Source organism: Aulonocara stuartgranti (assembly GCF_965226115.1).
Source record: "Aulonocara stuartgranti genome assembly, chromosome: 1".
NCBI lineage: Eukaryota > Metazoa > Chordata > Actinopteri > Cichliformes > Cichlidae > Aulonocara > Aulonocara stuartgranti.
Window position 1 is genome coordinate 33,470,001 of NC_138939.1, and position 24,478 is coordinate 33,494,478.

Genomic DNA, 24,478 nt, shown 5'->3' on the forward strand with positions numbered 1-24,478 from the left:
GTTCTTTCCAGGTGGAACTGTATTGTAGTTGTAGTTTTTTTTGTTTTGTTTTTTTTGTTATTTAGCTAACACGTGTGTTTTGGTGCTCACATGTACTTCACCTGGTAGTTGGGTTTCTTGATTTTTCTACTAAAGGTTCTAATGCTCTACATCTTGGAGCGGCTTTTTCATTTTTTTTCTGAATAAATGCCAGAATTAATAGTTGATTTTGCTGATGGCTCAAGCACATGTTTGCATTAATCAAATGTGATATAGGTGGAGAGAGAGCAATAAGGGGCTAGCTTACCTCGTATGGGTTCTATGGTGCCGTGTGTAAAAAAAAATAAATAATAATAATAAAATAAAATAAAATAAATAAATAAATTTGTTGGGCCATGAACCAGACAGTGGCAGGTTTCCATACTTGTAATATGATGTGAGAATCAGCTGTCACCTCACATGTTATCATTAACAACTTACACTCTCGAAGTGTCACAGCACTACATTCATAAAATGATACTGCAAAAGTTTTACCAATCCCACCCCGAAACCCCACCCAAAAAAATAATAAAAAAAAAATGCCTATACCAATTTCTTACAATAGTTTCTGTTATTAGTTTGTTACTTTTCAGTTTGTTTTAAGTCTTAAGTCTCTCCATTTACCCTCTTCTCTTTTAGTTTCCCCAGGTACGGATGCGTTCCTTCTTTCACTTCTTCTTTGATCCTCCAGGACCTAACACAATTACACTACCCCCACCCCCCCACAGTGTGTTTTTGCATCGTTGTAAACCTGTTTCTTTTATTTTAACTTTGTTTATTATCCTTTTATCCTTTTTAGCTCATCCTTCCAGAAAGCTGATAAGCTTATGGCATGATGACACATCCATCTCTCTATCCACGGTCCTAAGAATTGCTTTAAAGGATCTCTCTAGAATATTTCTCAGATTTTAGTGAAACTTACACACAGTGATAGCCTAATAGGTCTTCACCCAAATTGTGGTCATGTTCTCACAAGCACTTTCCTGTGTATTGTGAGCTGAATATGATAGTTAAATATAAAATTTCAAGAAAGCTAACATAAGAAAATGGATGCATTCATTCAGCTGGAGACTGATGATCCTAATAGTCATATAATGCTGAATTAGTCTGCACCAGAGTATTTCCTGTCATTCAGTTTCTTAAGAGGAAAATATGTGGGCTGTGAGGATGACAGCGCTTAAGTGTTACTCACTGGTGTCAAGCGCTCCGCAGAGATTTGTCATGGCAACAAGCAAACGCTTCAGCATTAATCTGCCATAATGGACGGTAAAATGTCCTGTCAATGTGCTGTATCACCACTAATCTTACACACACTTGTAAGTCATTCAGGAAAGCCACTCTTGTGATTCATTTGTACTTTGAGTGATTTATTTATTTTAATTTTGTTTAATTTATTTATTTTGTAGCTTTAGATACAAAACAGTCTTGCTGGTCCAGACTAGTCCAGGAAAGTTCAGGCAGAATGATGGAGTGAACAGCTGTGGTTGGGAGGGCTGGATTTGCTTCATCCTTTAATTGGTCGAGTATGCGTTTTACTTGATCATGCTCATTCATAATGGAGACTATTATTGTTGGAAGTTTAACATTTTAATCTTGATGTATCAGAGGATATATTATAGACTCAGCAACATTTAAAATGCCACATAAGCATTAATCTCTTTGCATTAAGCATAGAAAATATGCTAAATATGCTGTAAAATGGCTCTTTGAATAGGGGCTTTTTAGATAAGAAATATTTTAGTTTGTTCTGTAACTATATTTGTGATGGATTGCTTTAATACTCCCGGGATGCTGTTTTTGCAGCAAGTATTAGATTCAAATAATTTCTGTGCCACTGCAGTGCATAGTTCCCTCGTCTTGCACTTTATTTTGTAGTTTGTGCAAAAGAGCTGGTGATAAATAAGGTAATAAAAACAGGAATAAACAGTTGTTGGTGACTTGTTTTGAGGGTTTGCTTTATACAGCAGACTATGATAAACACTGGACAGAGTTGATTATGTTGCCTCAGACAGGTAGTAAACACAATTCTGCTGTGAGTTTTCAGTGGGTTTTATGAATGCAAAGTGGCGTTGTGGACAGGGCGAGGTCTGTTTACTGTATAGGTGGAGGAAAAAGTCCATTACACAAGCAGCCGCCAGACACACTCCTGGAAAAAACTGTGCTGGCAGTACCACTGTGCTCTGACGGGCTCAAATATGCGCTGGATAGCAACCAGAGCTGCCCAAAATCAGATAAGCCACCTCTGTCGGGATCGGCTGTGAGAGGAAAATAAAGAGATGGACAGAGGGGATTAGTCTGGGTTTAAGGAAGGGTGAGGGACGTGCTTTTACATTTTGAGACATTTTTGTATTATTTTTCAATGTGTGCTTCCTGCATTTAGATTGGAAATGAATCAGAAGTATGGCAGCTCCAGACTGTTAACGGTTCTTTTTATGCCACTGATTGTATTAAGGTCTTCATTAAGGAATTTCTACTGACACAAATGTAAATTGAGTTTGTTCCATTCAGCAGTGAAAAGGCTGAATTTTTTTTAACATTTTTTTATCATAATCATCATCGTCATATAGCCTGCAGAAACAAAATTAAAGACACAAGGTTATGCACAGTTTCACAATTACTTTTGCCGCCATGTCACAAGTCCAGAGTGGGTTAAGCAATGAAAGACAGGACTTTCACACCCTCTGACCATGAATCCGTTTAGAAGAAAAAAGCTGTAGTTCCCAATTAGACACAGATGCACGCTACATGATTCACAGAGAAAAACAAAGATTTACTGATGTGTGCAGCATTTTTAGTTCTCACAAATGCACGTGCTAGTCTACACGCTAAAGCCAAGCAATCTGAACACGTGCAAAACAACTTGGCAAATAAACACGTGTGCAGCTCCACACGGATCTACAAATACATGCTGCGTTTAAGTGCCGGTGGAAACTGGACCATCTCGGCTTTCGGTGGATTCACATATCATCTGGCGTTGGGAAAGGCATTTTCCAAATGGGACACAAGCGCTTTGATTAGAACACAGGTTTACCAGCTAGATGCTGTACAGTAGCCAACAGAAACAAACAAACAGTGTACAGACACGAGTACACCATGGCAGGACATCCCAGTGACTCGTCCTCTGAAGTGACTATATAACACTTTAAAGACTGTCATCAATTTTCACCGTTACACCCTTATATTTGTGACATGCGTGTGCACATCCTTGCACTTTTTAAGCTTGAAAGAAGCTGTGTCGCTCTCTGGAGTGCACATCTGTTTTTCTGTCTCCCTCTCTCCCTCATGTTTTCATCCTCCCATCCGTCGAGCTGGTGTGATAAGCGGCGCTTAGGCAGATATATTGGTCCCATTAGAGCCACTTGATTCAGCTACTCTACAGTGAGGAGGCAGGCCATTAACTCAAGGCCATTTAAAGACGGCCACATACATCTTCCTAAAGACGCACACACACAAAGACACACATGCATATGCAAGTCAGACGTGCAGTCAGTAAGCGTGCACACTTAACAGAGCTCATTATTATCACTTGTAACATAATGTAACAATGTACAAGTTCTCTTAGATCATGTGTCTACCAACACAGGCAAAGAAAGAAAGAAAGGGAGGAAAAGTCAAAGCAAAAGGAGGCACAGAAACCCTAAAACACCAAGAACTGTGTGACAGTTGCATTCTCACACTCTGCTCTGTTGGCTGAAGCCTAATGGAAAAGTTTAGGGCTTCAGAGCTTGTGTGAAAACGGTTCCATTTTCTTGTTATCTCTATGGATATCTAGCCATGCAAACAGCTTTGGCTGTATTTTAAATGTCTGTTTCTGAGATTTGCGCCTTCTGTTGTAATGAAGGTCACTAAAGCCTCGCGGTGCTTACTGCCCTGAAAGTTGCATTGGAAAGCAGAAAAAGAAAAACTTAACAAGATAATCACTTTTTTTTTTTTTTAAGAAACTGTTCAGAATTCAGACTTTCCTCAAATATTCCATCCTCCCATTGATTGGGGCTGGAGGCAGAAATCTCACAGCAGGACTGATGTGCCTGCACATGTAACAAGTAGGGCTCCCACAAACGATTATTTTGATAGTCGACTAGTCACCGATTATTTTTGCGATTGGTCGAACATTAGACGTACAGCTTATTGCACCAGCATTCATCTGCTCTTATATAACTATCATTAGCTTACAGCTTTAAGTGTTTAAAGTATGTGCTGACTATAAATAAAGGCAAGATGATAGTTTATTAAATTTTAATGAAATTTGCAGATTGTTCCGGTGAAGTTTAATAAACTCCTTGCTATCTAAAATATAACGGGACACCGGAGTATATTCTTGAACATCTCATGCTTCTGATAATCAGCTGTCTGCTTGAGGTTTATTCAGCTGTGCAAAAACTATAACTTTGATCTCAGCCAAACCGATTTACTCAGGAACATATAAAATACAAAAAAAACCCCAAACAATAACATTTTTAAGTGACTTATATATGTTTAACCTGAGTAGGTGGGTTTGAAAACGATTTGCCGGAAGTCCGGTGTTCTCACGGGCTCTAGTGAGCCTAGCCCCCGGCTAGCTATCGAGCTAGTGGGTAACAAACGTCTCCGAAAACATCGGAGCGCTTTTGAAAATATGTGGTGTCTTGATAAACTGAGCAGATATTTGAGGTTTACGCAGTTACATTCCCGCCTAAAAATATGTTAAAAGTTTATTTTGTGACCCAGAAAGAATAATAAGAGTAATATTAAAACTAACTAGCTGCCGCCATTGTTGGAAACTGAGCTGCGCTATGAATTCTGGGACAGAGCTACTTCTTCTTCTTCGGGGTTTAACGGCAGCTGGCATCCTTGTATATGCAGTGCTGCCACCTTCTGTTTCAGTCCGTTATTACACTCTTAAATCCTACTACTTATTCCTGCGTCTTTTGTGATCTGAAGCTTCAAACAACGTGTCGACTATTAAATCAGTCGTCGGTGATTTTGATAGTTGACTAATCGTGGCAGCCCTACTAACAAGTATAGTTCACCTTTGATTATGTCTGTATTTTTTCCCCTCTCTTTCATCTCAAAATGGGTCATTCCATCTCCATGTTACTATTTTCTCAACAGGAAACATTTACTCACAGTGGAGACCCATGTTTACTTTTTCTAGTCTTTTGGCTCTAGGTTTGACATAAGGAAATGACTGCATGCATTCACACACATTTGTTTGTTAAAAGTTGAAGCAGCGTAATCAAGCAATATCTGTTGGCTACATGGTTACAGAATACGGAGACTAAAATAATACTGCACATATTCATGGAAAAACAAGGCTTTAAGAATTGACTTAACTTTGTACTGTAATATTTAATGCAGGTAAACTCTCAGTATAGCTAAAGAGGTCAACTTTTACACTTACACTCTTGTTTCTTCACTGCGTGTATGTATGTGTGCGTGTGCACCAGAGAATAACTGGGGAAAGGAATGAGGCTGGTGTTGATGATGAGACTTGCAGGTGTGTATCATTGTTTGTGTGGGAATAACACATAGTATGCAAGTGGGAATTCTTTAGCTTGGATGAGAAAAGCTCATTGGTGAAGGTCAGGGTGTGTGTGTGTGTGTGTGTGTGTGTGTGTGTGTGTGTGTGTGTGTGTGTTCTATTACACGTGTGAGGACAGCATCACACAGAAGAATAAATGGAAAATGTTCAGGAGCAATATTTTTGAAAGGCTTTGAAGCATGACTGAGACAAAAATTTTTGTACTATTGGAACACTTCAAAGTGTAACTATGGGAGGTGAATGAACTGGTCAAACAACCATATAAATTTCAAAAGGAAAAAAAAAAGTTTGTGGTGGTGGTGGTGGTGGGGGGGAGGGGGGGTGTAAATGGATATCAGCTGCAACTGTTATCCAACTGCAAATGTGAAGATGCTCATGAGGCCGCTCATGATCACAATGAGCTGTGCACCCGTTTTGAAGTTAGATGCCATCTTTAACCAGGGTTTCGCTAAGACATCATTCTCTGAGCTGTCTTACTTTATTGTGGGGCTGAGGGAAGCATGTACATCATTGCAGCTATTAATAATATTCGCACAATCCTGGGAAATGTAGGAGTGTAGCAGGTGGAGTTCATATTAGTTGAGTTCATCATAAAGTGATAACTGGAATGCACAAGATGACACAGCGGATGGAGGGTCTTGTGAGCGCTGAAGTGTGTGTGCGTCTGTGCGCGCACATGCGTGAGTGTCAGCCTCTGAGGAATGCAGCGGTCCAGAGAAGAGCAGCGCCGTACAGAGCCGAATCCATGTGATAAGAGAGATCAAGGCTCCAGGAGACCTCATCAACTTACCTAGCAAGCTCCCTGTTGATCCACCTGATACCTGGACCAGGCCACACCTACATACTCTCCCTCTCTCTGTATCTCTCGCTGATTCGTCCTGGACTCTTTATTTGCATGCATTTTGTATATCTCCCAATTCATGTGCTTAAACAATCCCGCACTTAAGCAGAATATGTTTATTTAGCCAGTGCAGTGATGGTTGGCTTATGTCTGCATGTGTGCTTTTTTGCGTGCGCGTTAACACCACAATCTCTAAGTCTTCAGATAAGCTGAATTATTTATTGAAACGTTTCCAACCCAGCATTTTTCCTCCTTTTGTTGTTCGAGGCCATAAATCTGCTGACGCCTGACCAGGAAATGTACAGGAATGCAGCTCGATCACTTTACTTAACAAAAAAAGAGGTTTTCACAGCTGTCATCAGTCTTCTGATAGGCTCTCAGGATATCACAAGTTTAAATACATTTGTGCCAATGCTGGGTTTCTGCTTGTTTGGGACATTATGAGTTAAACTCTTATTTTATCTAAGCTGAGATTTTCTTTTAAGAGTGAATCTTGTAAAATTTATTCTAAACGGCACTACTTGACCTGTTTTTTTTTGTTTTGTTTTTTTAAATTTTGTACTTGATTTAGCCATCACTCCCTTCAGCCACACCATAGAAGTCTTCACAAAATGTCATTTCCTGTTTACTTTCACTAGTGGTTTCAACTCCTAACCCTAACTATCAAGAAACACTCAAATACAACAAATAAAAGCTTACTAAGCTTTAAAGTTGTATGCTATTATATTATTATTTAGTTTTACAGTGTTGCTTGCATTCTGAAGGTCTTTCAATATTTGTTTGGACATTTGCTGCTTTTTCTCTCAATTTCAGTTCAGTTCTTGTAACAGACCATTTCCAGAGGAATCGGTGAGGTTCCTAATTCAAAGGATAAACCAGACTTGTGTCTCACATAACAGACAACTTATTAAAGAACCATATTTAAATTGCATTTTCAGCCACTTTGTTACTAATACCCTGCTGTAAAATCTTTCAATTTAAACCATTGCTTTTAGCTCAATCTATGAAAAATACACAATTTGACAGGCGTAAAGTAATATTTTTGCACCAACAAAGTAATTCCCAAATTGTTGTTAGCCCAAAATTTAACATACTTTGCCATGGTGTGCAGCGAAACTGAACTGGTAGAACATACAAGAATTGGCAGTTTTCAGGTGGAGACTGTATCGTGGTTTGGGGCTGCATTTCAGGCAATGGTGTAGGGGATCTTATCAAAAGATTACTAAATCAGATCAGATTTTGAACCGCCCTGCAATACCAACTGGAAAGCATCCAACTGGCAATGGCTTTGGTCCAAAGCTTAAACACACTGCCAATGCAGTAAAAGCATACCTGAATTTAAAAAAAACCAAACCAAAAAAAAAAAACCCCACACAATGGAAACTTATCAGTCCACAGAATGTGGATTCAACATTATTAAAGCCGTGTGGGATCATTTTGACAGAGAACAGAACTAAAGGCATCAAACATCCAAAGAAGAGCTTCAGATGTCGTTCAAGAAGCCTGGAGAACTAATAAAGATAATATTGGAATTGTATTAAGTCTAGTGTTGCCTTATAGACTATATTTGCATGTATGTTTGCATGTTTTAGTTGCTAATTATTGCATTTATTTTCCAATTTCCTGGGAAAGTATAAAGAAATTAAGGGTGACTCAGTACATTTAAACAAGACTCTTTTGGCTGTACTGTAGTTTTCATAATTCATTGGCTGTATTTCAGTAATGTTGTAAGAGATGGTTGCACATGAAACAGATAAACTATTTTACTGTGGTTCATAAAATGTGGCTCTTAGATTGTGACGGATCATGTCTCCATTTCAGGAATAATTTATTTTAATAAAGTAAACACTGTTGTAATGCCTTTGTAGATTTACAAAGCTTTCTTTGTTAGGAAATGTTTATGGATGATTTCTCCTGTTTTCTGATTTTACAGATATGTAATAAACTCAAAATGATGACTTCTACACACAGATGCAAGCGACAAGCTAACTTCAGCCCCTGCGAACACTTTGTCAAAATGTAGATTATAGTCATTACTGGTGATCATTATTATTCTGACATGTCACAGACTCTTTCTTCATCACAGTAAAGACTTGTACTTAAAGTCTTTTAAAGACATGTCAGTCTTATAAGACGTGAGATTTTAGATTTCAACATACATGAAAGGAGTTTTGTGGTTTTTGTTGGAAAAGTCAGAAAACGTGTCTCTGGCCTTTAAAGGCGAGTGTCTTTGGTGCTCTGTGATCTTTATGGACTAGTGTTTTTGTTTTTTTTTTCCTCCTCAAATTTTTCTTGTTTAGAGTATTCTCAAAAACTGTTGTGTGTTTTAGTGTCTCGAGCAACACGTTTGGTTTAGATCCATAGGCAGTTGCATTCTCGTGCAAGCGGCATGATTTGACATTCGTACCATGATAAGCGACGGCAAAAAACTGGATCCACCTCAGTAAGGTTGTAATCTCAACTTTTACAGAAAAAGTAGCCGGTGTGAGCATTCAGGCATGAAGCTGATATGTTAAGATGCTGTCAGATTACCTGAAAGGACTGCCTTTATGAAAGGGGCTCACAGATTCTATAAAATATGTTGTTAGCTGACAAAAATGTAAAGTTGCTTAAAATGTCTTCCTGCGATAAAGTGACACATACCAAATTAATGTGATGTCTCTGTAAGGTGATTTTACATCTTATATTGAACTGAATCCAGTGGCTGTCTGAATGGGGGGGTGACTGTGTGATTTAGACAGAGATCTTCAGAATGTGAAGAGAATGTGTAGACCAAGAGGGAGACAGGTTCTCTTTGCTTATGATTCTCTCTCTGAATAATGTAGTATCCATGTTGGGGTATATGGGTCAGTGGGGTTTTACTTCCCCCTGGAGACCAAAGGCACACCCCAGCACACACACAGATGCACACTTGCTTAATTCACTCCCCGAGTCCTGGCTTGTCTGCCTGGCTGGTTAACTCGCTGCGTGACGTCATACATTTTTCATAAAGTCTGCATTGCTTGGTCAATATTTCATATTTGCTATTGACAGTCGGGTGAGAGTCCATAGTAAGGAGCCGCTGCTCCCTCTTTTCCCTTCGCCTTCTCTCCCTCCTACTTCCATCCCTCTCTGGCCTGTAATTAAATTAGCTCTGTCTGCAGATGACAAAGGGCCAGTCATTCGGGTGGTGCTTAGATAGCAAGTAGCTGGACTCTGTAGAGCGGATATGAAGTTAAGGAGGAATGCGCTGAGCTGAGCTCAGTACCTCTGTTAGGAGAAAAAAGGTGGGGAAGAAGAGGATGCCTGGATCCAGGCCTGACTCACGCAATGAACTTAGACCAGATACAGAGTGAAGATTTTTTATTTCAGCTGTTTGGCAAACTGACCTTTAGGGCACCTAGTAGCCTCGCAAGAGTGATGACTGTGTTATGTTAGGTTATGATTAATAATTATTTTTAGTTGTGATGAGTACTTGTCCCATCTGTGGCATGGTCAAAATAATGTTGAAAATGCCTGCTGCAGCATTACACTGTCTAAGTTAGCATATTTGTATGTTTGTTTGTTTTTTTCATCTGAAGCTGCATACACACTTTGCTATTCGGGGCTGACCCAGATGAAATATGACCAGGGTGGAAGAATGGAGGCTATATCTTTGTGCGTGTCTCCAAAACTGTGGGCCTGTGTCGCACAGTGAGAGCACAAATGTGTCACTACTCGTCAATCATTAGGATTGCAGCATGAAAACATGCTCTTATCAAGCTCCCTCAATCATCTAGATAATTACACAAGCCCAAATGGAACAGACAGAGGTAAAACTTTTTAAACTGCAAATAAAAAATGATCGTTGCTTCTAGACTCTGCATTTTGAAGCCTCAGGATTAGTGTTCAGCCTGCTGCCATATTGGTGTCTTGGAGCCAGAAATTAGCAGCTAACTAGCGAGTATAGTTAGCAAACAGGAATATGGCATACACACGAATCACATTATAATCAAATACCAAAATCAAAGTATAAACTACTAAAATTGTTTTTACCACATAGCAGACTATGTTATTTGTCAGATAGTTCCATTAAAATGCTGCAGTTGATACTAACAGCACAAACATGAAGAGGTCCAGATTAGATGCAGCTAAATGCTGTAGCTGTCTATGCTAGCACACTTGAAGCCTCAACAGTATCTGGCCTATAGTTTAGTAGGTATTTTGAAAGTACTTAATATTAGTTTTCATTTTGACAATTTTTATTTAAATTTAGTCGCAGTCTTTTGAATGAAATGTCATTTGATTTTCATCATAATCTAAGTTCTTTTAGTTTTATGGAGTAAAAAAAAATGTATTTAGCTGTGATAGTTGCTCCACACAGTTTACAAAGCGTCATTTGTTGACAACAAATGTATAATATGTCCATGTGTCTGCTCTTCTCTTCCTCACGAGTGCTGACATTTAGTGTTTTCATGAGAAACGTGGAGCATGGGAGCTAGTTTCCCAGGGGCAGATCAAATGTCCGTGTCTAACCGTACCGCTTAAGATTACTTCAGAATATTTTCATCTCGTTTTTATTCGTTGACAAAAGTGTGAATACATTTCATCATAGTTTTTGTCCTCATGCATTACTTTTTATTTAGTTATTGTCTTGTAGTTGTCAGAAAAAGAGGACATTGACGCAAACTGTCAAAATTTATTGGTCAGCAACACTGCTTATAATATCCTCATAAAGACATTAGCACGTCCCATCCATGTTGTTTGAGTTTTTTTCTTTTGTGGTCCTCTTCTCTCAGCTGCTCAGTGTGTTTGTTTGTTTTCTCTGCTGACAGCCTTGTTGTCTGCTCTCGTTTACTTGCAGTGCTCCCCACCTGCTCACCGCTGGACTTCCACTGTGACAATGGCAAATGTATCCGTCGCTCTTGGGTGTGTGATGGAGACAACGACTGCGAGGATGACTCCGACGAACAAGACTGCCGTAAGTACACTTTGTCTTTCTTGAAAACACAAACAGTAGCAAAGACATACACTCGACCTGCTCCGTTTTACTCAAGGGGATGACTTATTAAAGTGAACAGATGTTTGAGGCAGCCATGTGCAATGAGGTGTTTGTTTAGAGTCTAAAAGCGTTGCCTGTCTGTTGCACTCACAAACACACGGGCAATCGCATGTGCACACGAAAACATTGTGGCAAAAGGTCAGCTCTCCCACGGTCACAGCACAAGACTTTGTTTGACCTTTGACTTTATTTTGCTCCTCTTTTGTTTTGAGGAGTTATTTGTGTTCTAAGTCGTGTGTTCTTGCTGAAGTATCCTCAGCTTCCTACCAGGCAGAATCGTGACAACACTTAAACTAAAAGGAAAAACCTGAAGCTTTGACCGCTACAGTGAGGGTATCTGTGGTCTCTGTGTTGCTATGTGAGACATTTTGCTTGATTTTGAGGACATTCTTGAGAGAGGAGGGTAATTTCTCTGTTCTCACTTCCGTCTTTTTTTTTAAAAAATGGGTTAATGCAGCCTTCAGAAAATTGTCAGATAAACATGATAAGGAAACCATCCTATTTTACTAACTCAACAATGTGCTTGCCCTTTTAACGAAGGTCAGTTTTAGATTCATTTGAGGTTAAGAATAGGAGTTGTGCTCTTTAAAAGAGGTCATCAGAAGTAGAGGAGTACAACTGCTTGTCTGTGTGGGGTTTTTTTCTTCTTTATTTGAGGTGTGGCCAGTGGTCAGATTCTGAATCCACATTTAGTCTCTATATTTACCCCTGACAACTCAGAAGGCTCTGTGTGTGCAACCTGATCGGGGTGGATGCATGCTGCAGGCTGGACATTCTATCACAGCATCAGAAGCAAGTTCGGCGATTCAGTTCGATCAACTTTAACACTCTGTGCGGAGGACTGGAATAGTTACAAGCAGTGACATGTCCTTGATGGAGTCGACACATGGCAGTTAGGCAGTGTCCTTCAAGTAACTCACTTCTAGATCTGTGAAGGATCTTCCACCAACAACATGTTGCTTAAATTATACAATTCATATCAATTATTGGCGATTGTATTTTTTACTTTGGCCCCAATAAAAGTGGTATAAGGGTGACAATACCAAGAACTTGACATAGACCTCTTATGCTTCTTTGCAACCATAAACCTTCTTTCTTGGACTCAGCTACAGTAACTTTGATTGATTCACAGTTCATAATAATCCTGGTTGTTGTATATTTTGTTATTATGCCGCCTCTAAACCAGTTCTGAACAAGCCATTTAAAGAACTCTTCTTTTAAAATTGATCACCTAGGGGTGATCAATTTCAGCTTTTCTTCTGATTGGCTGCCCCTCAAAAACAGAACGTTAGGTGGGTGGGGCCCGGACAGATACTTCCTGCCAGAGCTGCAAGTATTTGAACTCACATTTATGCTGGGCTCATTATTTGAAACTTTATGATCATTCACCATTGTGGTAGAACTAGAAAAGTAGAAAAAACAAAATAAGGGCAAAAGTAACTCCACTTGATAATTCTGTACATCAGATCGGGAACAACTCGTCTTTCAGCATATTTTGGCTAATGTGGAATTAAGAGTAGATCACAAAATCTGTATTGTGATTCTGGCTCTGCAGAGGAGTGGTAGCTGGGTTGGGTAGGCTTTTGATGGAAGGTAGCTATTAATCAAAAGAAGGAACGTTTTTGCTTTTGGCTGGCTTAGTAAGCTTCTGACTCAGCAGGTTGGTAACTATAGACCAGAGTGACAGTCCTATTGGTAGCTCCTGGTCTTGGTAGCAGTAGCTTGAAACTGTGCGTCTTTAGTTTATACACATCAAAGGTTTTAACAGTATTGTAGTTCCATATATATTGGATATCAAAGATGACAATGACCTCATATCTTGATTGGGAACTGCTATTATAAATTCTGTATGGTAGAAATCTGGCCTTCCCATTTTGTTTTTATTTTAATGCAAGCGAGGCCTGTTTTTGTAAGAAAAAGTGATATATGACTAATGCTAGTGTTGGCTGGATAGCTTGATAACATGACGCATAGGGTCACGGTGATAGTAAATGAGGTTCATATTTTGGCAAGCAAAAGTGTATGAATATTTTTGCTCAGTTTGGTGTGTTTTCTTTTCATGTTGATTAAAAAATAAACTGGAACCACCTTCTTATGCTTTTGAAGTAGGGCTGCCACAAACGATTATTTTGATAGTCGACTAGTCACCGATTATTTTTGCGATTAGTCGACTAATCAGATCATCATCCATTGAACGTAAAAGTACAGCTTATTGCACCAGCAGCATCTGCTCTTATATAACTATCATTAGCTTACAGCTTTAAGTGTTTAAGGTCTGTGCTAACTAAAAATAAAGACAAGATGATAGTTAATTGAATTCTAATTAAATGTGCAGATTGTTTCGGTGGAGTTTAATAAACTCAGCCGATTTACTCAGGAACAAATAAAATACTGAAAAAAGCCAAACAATAACATTTTTAAGTTATCTAAGTGACTTGTATATGTTTAACCTGAGTAGGGCGGTGGGTTTGAAAACGATCTGCCGGGAGTCCGGTGCTCTCATGGCCCCCGGCTAGCTATCGAGCTAGTGGGTATCAGACGCCTCCGAAAACGTCGGAGCGCTTTTGAAAATATGTGGTGTCTTGATAAACTGAGCAGATATTTGAGGTTTACACAGCTACATTCTCGCCTGAAAATATGTTAAACGTTTATTTTGTGACCCAGAAAGAATAATAAGAGTAATATTAAAACTAACTAGCTGCCGCCATTGTTGACAACTGCGCTGGGCCGCGCTATGAATTCTGGGACACAGTTTCTTCTTCTTCGGGGTTTAACGGCAGCTGGCATCCTTGTACATGCAGTGCTGCCATCTTCTGTTTCAGTCCGTTATTACACTCTTAAATCCTGCTACTTATTCCTGCTTTTGGGATCTTACAAAGCTTCAAATGACGCGTCGACTATTAAATCAGTCGTCGACGATTTTGATAGTCGACGTAATCGTGACTAGTCGACTAATCGTGGCAGCCCTATTTTGAAGCCAATAAAATGAATATGTAACTCCCCACCAAACCACTAGCATTAAATCTGTAGAGCTAATCTGTTGATTGTAGCACTGAGTCTTGTGAACCATTTGGTCACTCTAGCCAATTAAATGTTGGACATGTGCATAGGATTACAGGGACCATCTTGCTGTATTTAAATACAATAGAATCTGTTTAATGGCCTATGCACAGACGCCACTTTCACTGTTTTCTCAAAATTCAAGTAGTTTATAGGTGCAGCAGGTAGAGGATAGCTTGCGAATGATTTTTCTGTCACCTGGTGATTTCTCCTCCTCCTGTGCTGGCCCACATATAGCATGAGCAGCCAGACACTGAATCACTTACTGATGGGGGTGGGGGGTGTCTGTCTGCAATGAGGGTGCTATGAATTTTTCATCTTCATGCCCAGTAAATTTTCCTCCCTCCTCTGTTTCCCATACTTATTATTTCATGCTTCTTTCTTTCTCCATTTCTTTCCCCCTACCTGGTTTGGCTCTCCGTTCCCAATATGTGCTGGCCAGTATAGGTTTCTCCCTAAGATGAGGTGGTTTCATTGCATTATTTAGGCCTGGGGAGACAATCCTCCACGCTTGGCTGGAACCGAAGTAGCTGTCAAGATTTCAGACAAACATGGAGAGTGAGGTGTGCCTCGGTGCAGAGCAGTGTGTGTGTGTGTGTGTGTGTGTGTGTGTGTGTGTGTGTGTGTGTGTTAAAAAAGGGGTTTGAAATCTTGACGTTCAAAAGATATTTTAATCTGGCAAATAAATATTTCGACACCTGTCTCAGCTCATACGCACATGTAGAGAGCGTGGTATCGACTCCCAGTGCTCTTTGCCCTTTGACTTTTGGCTGCTGTGTGAATGATGAGTTTCTTGAGGGCTTGTTGACCTCTGACCTTACTCTGTTTACTTCGCTTATGGGAAGGGAGCTAGAGCATGGGAGAGGCAGAGAATAGGGGGCAAATCAATTATTTTCTTGCAACCTGAATAATGGAACGAGTTTGATTGTCAATTGTCCAGGTAAAATTAAATTTTCATTGGAACCCACCAAAATACATTTTTTTTTTTTAAGGGGGGGGGGGTGAACTGGCTGAGGTGGGGGCGAGGTCAGCGGAAATTTAGCAGTTGAATGAATAGCATGCTCATGAATGTTTAGTCTTAGATATTTATTTTAATACACTTGGCTCTGTATGATGTCACTGAGAGTAGATGGTCATTTAAGGCACACAGCCCTAAGCTTTGAGCATAAAAGCTCCACCCACCTGTTATGCGAATCTTCTGTTTGCGAAGGGCAGCCAATCAGAAGAGGATTGGCTTAAAGGGAGGGAAAATGGAGCTAAAACAACTAATTTTAGAAAGTGGATGATTTTGTAGTGTAAAGCAAGTTCCAATGATGAGTGTAATAATTCCCAAATGTAGAGGATCCCTGTCAGAACTTTCTAAATATGTCATGTTTTTATATGGAAAACATTCTAGAAAGATGCTTCCCTTTTGGATCTTTGTTAAACATTAATTTGGACCCAGATCATATATACGTGCAATGGCTCTGGGTTCTTATGTCATGTCACTCATCTGAGAAGTGAAGTGTGGTTCTCAGGTGTATTTGTGTGGTGCTATAATACTCTTGAGAAAAGATGAAAGCTTTCAGTGGAAAAAGACGAGCGTTACCCTTTTCCTTTTTGTCGGGTCGTCTCTTCTGTGGGCGTCCTTCTGTTTTTGTCTCTTCTTATCTCTCTTGCTTTGTCGTAACTGTCTAACACTCACACACAGCAGTGATAAATTATAGATTGCCTACTGCCAGGGGCCAGACATCACTGGTTTTCTTTGGCAAACCTGTTTGCTCGGCTCCAGCCGTGCTTTGCCATCGACTGCAGCAGTAACGGTAGAAGGCGGCGCTTTGGAAGTGTGATGAAAGAAGCAAGGCGAACCAGTTGTTTCGATAAATGAAAGGGTATGAAAGTAAAACACTGTCACAGGGCTGAACTCTCACAAGAGGGAGTGACTTTGTCTCTCTGTTGTGTCAACTGTTTGTGCGAATGACTAATGTTCCTTTTATCTCCAGTCTAAAGGTTAACTGCATAATGAAACACTTCCTAATGTACAGCCAGCACTATGTGTAATTAAGATATAAAGCATGCTGCTAGAGCTTGGTGAAAGAAATCAATCCAAAATTTGAGCTGGACTAGAAGAATATGCATTAAAGCAACTTTACAGCAGTGTGCCCACAACCATAATGCCTCAGAATCTGCCTCTAAGTCAGATAAAAGTGGGTTAAATCAGTAAAGTGTTCAGTTCTAACACACAGACAAACATACTTTAAATTATATTAGTAACAGACTATAAAATACCAAAATTTGACTGAAACACAAACTTCTTGGATGCTCTGTAATACAGAACAAGCCAGATTATCAAAACTATTTTTTAGTACCAGGCTGTAAACATGTTGCAGTTCTGTAAAGTTGGACGGGAGTGTTTGGGGGGCCATCTCGTTTTTGGAGCCCGTCCCAAGTAGTTGGTTGAGAAATGGCAGCTTTTGGCACATTCACGCTGGCTTCTTTTTCTGGTTCCTGCTTGAAATAACACATCCAGTCCTGGATTTTTAGACAAAAAAAAAAAAGTTCTTCAGTTGCAGCTTCACAGCCTCTCTGAATGTTTCCTAACAAATAAGAAAGTAGCCTTTTTGTTAGCTTGGTATTTTTAGGTTGAAATGCAACGATCATTTTAAGGCTTTTATGCAGTTTGAGTAATAAATCAAACATTTGACTTTTTTCTTCCATGAAAGCTCGTCTCTATTAACATCCACTTTAACCATCATGTATTCAGCTAGAGCCAATTTTGGGTTTTTTTTATTTTTAAGGTTTTATTTTGTGCCTTTTGTGAGGTGTTGAAAATGTGCTTTGTAAAAGGAAATTTATTATAGCTGTAACACAGACCACTTTACACAACCTTATCGCTTACTGTGTTGCAATGCGTGTAAATTAGAGATTTTCATATTGAGCAACAAGACATTCAGCCTGAAAGCTTCACAGTCACAGACCTGCAGTGTTCTGAAAGATCCGCCTGTTTATGGAGGGCTTTTTTTTTTTCTGCACAGCTTTTTGCTCTTAGTTTGACTCAAAGAATTAGAGTTGCCCAGATTTCAGGGTAGCTTTAGTGTCTTTTCATTGTGTCTGTGTTATATGGTGTTCTGAAGTCTGTCACTTTTTTCTGCCTGCATAGCTCCCAGGGAGTGTGAGGAGGACGAGTTTCACTGTCAAAACGGCTACTGTATTCGCAGCCTCTGGCACTGTGATGGCGACAACGACTGTGGGGACAACAGTGATGAACAGTGTGGTGGGTACACACACAAAGAGGCTCACCTAAGCCCGAGCATGCAAGGCCTTTATTCATTCCGACAGTATTTGTAATAGTATATGAGCCTGTGTGTTCTTTCCATGGCAGACATGCGTAAATGCTCAGACAAGGAGTTCCGCTGCACGGACGGGAGTTGCATTGCTGAGCACTGGTACTGTGATGGAGACACGGACTGTAAAGATGGATCAGATGAGGAAAATTGCCGTAAGTTACTGAGAGAGTATGCACAAGCTTTGTTTTGTAGACACATTGACAGGCCAGCTTATATTTGTAGGGCATCATCCACGATAACTCAAGTCAGATCAGAGTGATGGTACACTGCAGCATGTAAAGTCAAAATTGTGGCCTCAGAAAGGGGCAAATATGCTTACCAGTAAAGCTGTATGTAAACCAAGATCTCACAGTAACAAGTTTACCCCAGACCATGTAAATGTGTTCACTGTCTCAATGTAGAGCTGAGCTTCTGCTTCATTTCATGTATAGTTTCTGACAGACTCAGCAAAGTAGCATCAAAACTTCAAAGTGCCTCCGACAGCCAACTGCTGCACCATCTTTTCCAGCATCTGTTTAACATGTCTGCGTGTCTGTGCAGCTTCAGATGTGATGACAGCCACCTGCAGCGTGGAGGAGTTCCAGTGCGCATATGGCCGCTGTATCCTGGACATCTACCACTGTGACGGAGATGATGACTGCGGAGACTGGTCGGATGAATCGGACTGCTGTGAGTTCCCCGTCGCATAGCTAGAAACACACCTGCAGCATTGTAGACGTCAGGGTCTAGTCTCAAACCTCCAGGGGGGAAAAAAGTGTACTTCTTAGACACCAATCCAAGTTTTGGGCAGAAGTAAAGATTTGACAGGAAACACACTCAGTGTTTAGCTAGGTGATCCAGACCAATCGTGCCTCTCCGGCTGGTGTAAAGAATTGCTGTCATCTGATTACACACACAGGCACAGATAAACATTTCTTAGGATCCCTGCCAGTGATCGTGGCTCTCACTAGACTGTGTTGTGCATGGTGGATGAAGGCAAAGCTCTTTCCGTTTTCTCTTCCCTCTCCTTCCTTTTATTCTCTGCCTTTCCTCTGAGTGCAACTCAGATTCATGTGTTACAGCTTCCTGCACTAGTTCAGCTGGAGTTTAAAAGTACATTAAAGGCTCATCTGAACAGGAAGTTTAACATCCATCATTTTTAGTGGTTACACCGACCGAGTCTGTTCCAAACTGGGCTCAGATACTGAACGCTGACAGTTAAAGCATGGTGCAGTATAGGGCTGCGCGATATGACCAAAATCTCATATCCCGATATAAGACATCTATCGTCCCGTGTTTTAACCGATGCATGAAACTATACATTTTAGACATAAGTTGTGAGTATTTATTACACGGCATGCTACGGGGAAAAGCCTGTTCTAACGTTTGAGTCTAAGATTTATTTTTTAGCATCTGGCGGCTCTTTTTTAATTCTCATCTGTAAATAATCTGCTCTTTCACGTGATTCAGTTTATTTTGAAAAATCTCAACAGGATCTTGAGCTTTATTGTGAAAGGTTTATGTAGAACATAAACAAGCGGACACGCGATGGTGTTACTGTCGTTGTTGCTAACCACAATGCATAAAAACAGGCGCTTGTCCGTCCGTAGTGTGGTTATATAAAATATAAGAGAAAGAGAGAACTTTAAGAAATTAATATAGCCACTACAGTGACCATCAAAACGATGAAAAAATATTGCCGTAAACAGTTTATTTTGCGACACCACGAAACAAATGATAGCGTAAAATGAAACGATAGACGTTTTTATATCGTCATCCGATATATATCGTTATAAAGTAAAGTAAAGTAAAGTTTATATCGAACAGCCCTAGTGCAGTAAAACATCTGTAAAAGAGATGCAGCATGTAACTGATGTTGCTTCAACTACTGGTTATTTTGATAATTTGACTTGAGTATTATTTGTTTTTGTCCATTAATACTAATAACAGAAAATGATGGCTGTCTAAGAATCAAATGATTTCCCATTTATAAGTGAGAATACATCTTGTGTAATTGCACTGAAGTTGTCCCAGAAGGTACTGAAACCACAAACAGCCATAAAGTTTCAGTCCATTTAACTCAAATTGGTCAAGGTGACGCCTTTCACACCGCCAGCAGCTACCACTGCTCTACCTGCACCTGTTGCTCAAAGCAACCAAATATATGGTGGCCCTGAGAGGTCACACGGGCCGCAACTTAGGAAAACACCAACAAATATAAAAAAAAAAAAAGAGGGAAAAAAATCACAAAACAAAATTAAAGTGTTTGTGGAGAAACATGAATGTGACGGACCATCTGCAGAAGTGACAGAAACCAAAGCGCTGAGAAGCTTAAAAGAAGCGCAGGGTTATCAAATGTATGTTTTAATCACATGAGTCATATAGTACTGTAGATACACATTTTCTTTCAGCCATTTACTGTTAGCTTGTCACTTCCATGATGTTTTTGTGTCCCCAGAAACACTAAAGAGCTGTTAGGAAGTGGCATTTTTGCCATAGTTGAGGTTGATAAGGTGGGTATTTTACCATTGGATTTGATGCAAAGTGACTCTACAGAAGAAGAAAAAAATGTGAATTGTTGATTCACTGTCTGTAATCTTGAAAGCTGATTCTTTGATAATAGTGTTTATGTGTTGTAAGAAAGGCCCTCTGGTAGCTGCACGAAAATTGAGCTTCATTGTAAAACACTGAGTGCTGATTTCACATCCCGACGTTCTGTTGATGGCAGGTTGGGCTCAGGAACAGCTGTTGCTCGACAGCCTGTGTCATAACTGGAAAGCACTCTGTTAGATCTGTGCTGTCACTGTATCTCTCTCTCTTTCTCGATCACACGCACCCACACACACACACGCTCACACACACACACACACACACACACGCAGAGGGAAGCCACAGTCCTGACATAGACTATCATGTTTCGTTCGCCTCGCTCCAGAGACGCTGCCTGCTGCTGACTAATCTCTCGGCTTCTCCCCTCCCTGTTCCCTTGTCTCCGATTTCTCACGTTCATTTGCTCATCATCTTTTAACTGCCCACCACATCCAGCTCTTTCACAGACACATGCGCTCGAGCCCAGTGGTTTCCCCCCACTTTGATGTGTTTATCTGCAGCGCAATAAGCACGGCTTCAAAGTTTTGCAACATCGTTTGATCATCTGTAAGGTCAAATTATTCAACTGAGCAGCTCTCTGTTTTTTCCTCTCATCTCCTCCCACATCCAGGTTTTTTAATTGCTGCCTCACTTTTGAAGTGTCGAACCTTTTTCGAAAGTTGAGCTGGCATCAAAGCGTATTTGAAAGGGGGGGGGAAAGCACAAAAGGGGCAGCAGAAAGACCTTAAGAAATACTTTAGATAACTGTGTGTAGGAAATACAGAGGCACATAACAGATCTAAATGAACAAAGTGTTGTTCAAGGTTTGTTTCAGGTCCTCGCTGATGATTGCGTGTCCCCTGTGGCTGTCCTTCACTCTCACACTGCCTGTTATTCTTCCTGTTTTATTTATTTATTTCTGACTCAGAATGGTTCAGGGCGAGAGCGTTCTTTTTTTCTTTTTAGTAATTTAAGTCCTAGTAAATTCTGTTTTATGCTGTAGTTTGTACACAAACACACACACACACACTTAGACAGAGAAGGCATTTCTGAGAGGCATAAGACAGCCCATCCTCAGACAGCATTCCTTGGCACGGACTCTCCAGACACATGAAGGGCGCTTTGTTAGAGAAGTCGACACTCTCTCTCACTCCCTCTCTCCCCCTTATGTGAATACACACACACACACACCCAAAAGAGATCACACTTGCAAGCCTCGTTACCACTGATGCCGCTTTGGGCTGCGTGGCTGAGCAGATGAAAGAGCTCAGTTGCTGTTTTTGTGTGCATGTGTGCGCGAGGGAGAGAATAAGAGATAGACAAGAAAAGGGGGGATGAATCATTTGGGTGTGTGCGCGGGTGTCGGTGTGTTAGTTGGTGTCCCACGCTAATTCCCTTGGCCAATAAGTCTCTCTCTCTCAGCTTCTCTCTTGTGGGAAAGCCACCTGCTGTTTTGATCGTTTCTTGCCCAGCTGACAGGCCTGCACAGCGTTGCTAGAAACTGTCTTGACTCACATGCCTGCTGTAGCTTCGATGGGAGCCGACTCGTCCTGTCATGAGGAAACGCGTCGAAGAAATACACACATGCTCACACACGGATGAAGGGTTTAAGATGCTTATGTCTGATTCAGCTTTAATCTTCTCATCCACCTCCGTCGTCATCTGCTGCCAGTTTGAGCTTCACTTTGATCTGATCACATGTAGCGATGATGGTGGGTGATTTAAAGGTGGGACATTTATGATCTCCGCTTAGAGATGATCATGCAGCAGCTTAAGTAAGCAGATCTAATTACTATATGTGGGAAAAGTAATATATGTTTAGGTATGTGGAATGCGCTCAGAGAAGATAGAGTAAAAATGTTTATTCTGTGATCTTGTGACAAAACTTTCACTCTTCAAAGGTGCATAAGTGGGATCAGACATGGTGCAAACTTGTAGATGACTTACTTTTCCAAAATAAACAAAAGGGTACCAAAAGAGACCTGATCTGAATAGACTAAAAGGTAATGGGATCGAAATTTGGTTAACCTGAACACACCACAATGCTTGTTAGTATGTGTCATTATCTGTCGATGAACCTGTGATTGCTGATATATTTGCAGAGTTGTGGTTGCAGAACGACCTCTCGGAAGTATGGAGAAACAATAAGAGGGCTACTTTAGCCAGAGAAGGTGCTCTGACAGTGAACTAGTGCTTTGTTATGCAGTACTTGACAGCATTTGTACCATGTCAGTTCTGCGTGGCACTGCATTTGTGGCAGAACAAATTTCCATCAGTGTCTTTGTATGACTGTAGCTGAATACAGCAGGAATGAAGAAAAGCACCACCTTGAGGCGCTACTGAGCATTTGTGGCGTGCAAGTAAAGTACAAATACGCAAAAAAAGAACTCCGCTGACAGCTAAGGTGACCTATCCGCTGTCGCTAGTCTCACTTTGTGTCGTCACTATGCAGGATTTTTAGAACTTTATCCCACATGTTGAGACAGCATCTTACATGTTTCTTGGCCCTCATCAAATTAAAACATGCAAGTCTCACACAAAAGGCATGACTCAAAAAGGTGATTATTTAATAAGAAATTAAACAGCTGGACTTACCAGTGGTTATAATACAGGGATGTTCAAAGACTGTCATACCATTAAAAACGAGCCTCCTTTTCATGTTTGCTATAGCAAGGAAGTGGACCTGTAACCTGCACAGTTTGTGTATATTTTTATATATTTTTTTAGATTTATATATAACTCCAGGCTAAATCAGTTATATATATGTGTGTTTATTTAGCTTCACATCAGCCATGCAGATCAGTGGAATTCATGTGCAGCAGCGGGATGTGCATCAATGCTGCATGGAGGTGCGATGGCGAGCACGACTGTGACGACCGTTCAGATGAGAAGAACTGCAGTGAGTAGCCGGTGTCCAGAATTAATGAACAAATCAGTTAAAAATTAATCATTTCTTCTTTTTCCGTCATTATTTCAAAAAAGCATTCACCCATAATGACTGAAGTCCTAATGACTGATCTAAAACTATAAGAGTAATATGTATGTTTATGTGCGTCTCCTGCAGCCACGTCCATGTGCACGGCCGACCAGTTCCGCTGTGGAACTGGACGCTGTGTCCGGTTGTCATGGAGATGCGATGGCGAGGACGACTGCTCGGATCGCAGCGATGAAGAGGGCTGTGAGAAAACTGGTAAGGCTCTGGTTGTTATCTTGTTTTCAGCCGCTAAAAATAGTACAAGCTTCAACAGTAACCATGACAACAGCTCTGAACAGCCCTCTGCTGAGAAACTTCTCTGTTGGGAAACACAGTTGCATTTTAAAAAAAGGAAAAAAGTTCAGATTTTTTTTTTTTCTTTTTTGGTCTGTTCCTTCACTGTGCTGTGGAAAGACGAACCGCAGAGACAGGCCTGTGTATTGTGATTAAAATAACAGTGAACAGGCAGCGAGGGGGAAAAAGCTAGATGGAAACTTTTTATTCTGTTTTTAGATACTATCCACCAATAAAAGGAAGCATGGCGATAAAGAAGTTCAGCTTTGCAGGAAACCTGTGAATACCTGAAATGTTTCTTTTATTGCTCATCACACCATTTTATTCATATTTAATGATCTATTCAAATCCATTGTGTCATTTTTAAACCTGCTTATGTGCATCATAGTCCATGCACAGTCACCTGTTGTTCATGCTTGCATGTTACATAGGGTACACACGCACACACAACATTAAATACGTACATACATGGGACTTAAACCACAACAGGGAATTAAAGACATGGCAGGCAACTGACTGTCACAACCATAGCACATACTATTTAGATATTTAAGGGAGAACTACTTGGATAAATATGGCGTAGAAAAGTGTTTCACTTATCAGATCTGTGTTGTATCTCCTCACAGACAGTCCTCCATGTGCCCCTGATCAGTTCCAGTGTGGGAATGGCCGTTGTATAGGCCTGCGGAAGGTTTGCAATGAGGTCAATGATTGTGGTGACGGGACTGATGAACACCCACACCATGACTGCCGTAAGTGTAAGAATGGTGACATCGGCATCTGGACACCAATATGACGATTACATAATAGTTTAAAGAGTTTAAAGGCAGATAGCAATGACGACATTTGGTATCCA

The 24,478-nt window shown here is 40.4% G+C and overlaps 1 protein-coding gene across 2 annotated transcripts in view; it reads left to right on the top strand.

Annotated features, from left to right (window-relative positions):
• Positions 1-24,478, top strand: part of lrp4 (low density lipoprotein receptor-related protein 4) — a 106,957-nt gene that overhangs the window by 58,726 nt on the left and 23,753 nt on the right. For both annotated transcript variants that reach the window (XM_082535156.1, XM_082535157.1), the window contains exons 3-9: positions 11,203-11,319; positions 17,600-17,713; positions 17,822-17,938; positions 18,327-18,455; positions 23,134-23,253; positions 23,419-23,544; positions 24,249-24,374. In XM_082535156.1, coding sequence (XP_082391282.1) covers positions 11,203-11,319; positions 17,600-17,713; positions 17,822-17,938; positions 18,327-18,455; positions 23,134-23,253; positions 23,419-23,544; positions 24,249-24,374 — 849 coding nt within the window. The remainder of the gene's footprint in view (positions 1-11,202; positions 11,320-17,599; positions 17,714-17,821; positions 17,939-18,326; positions 18,456-23,133; positions 23,254-23,418; positions 23,545-24,248; positions 24,375-24,478) is intronic.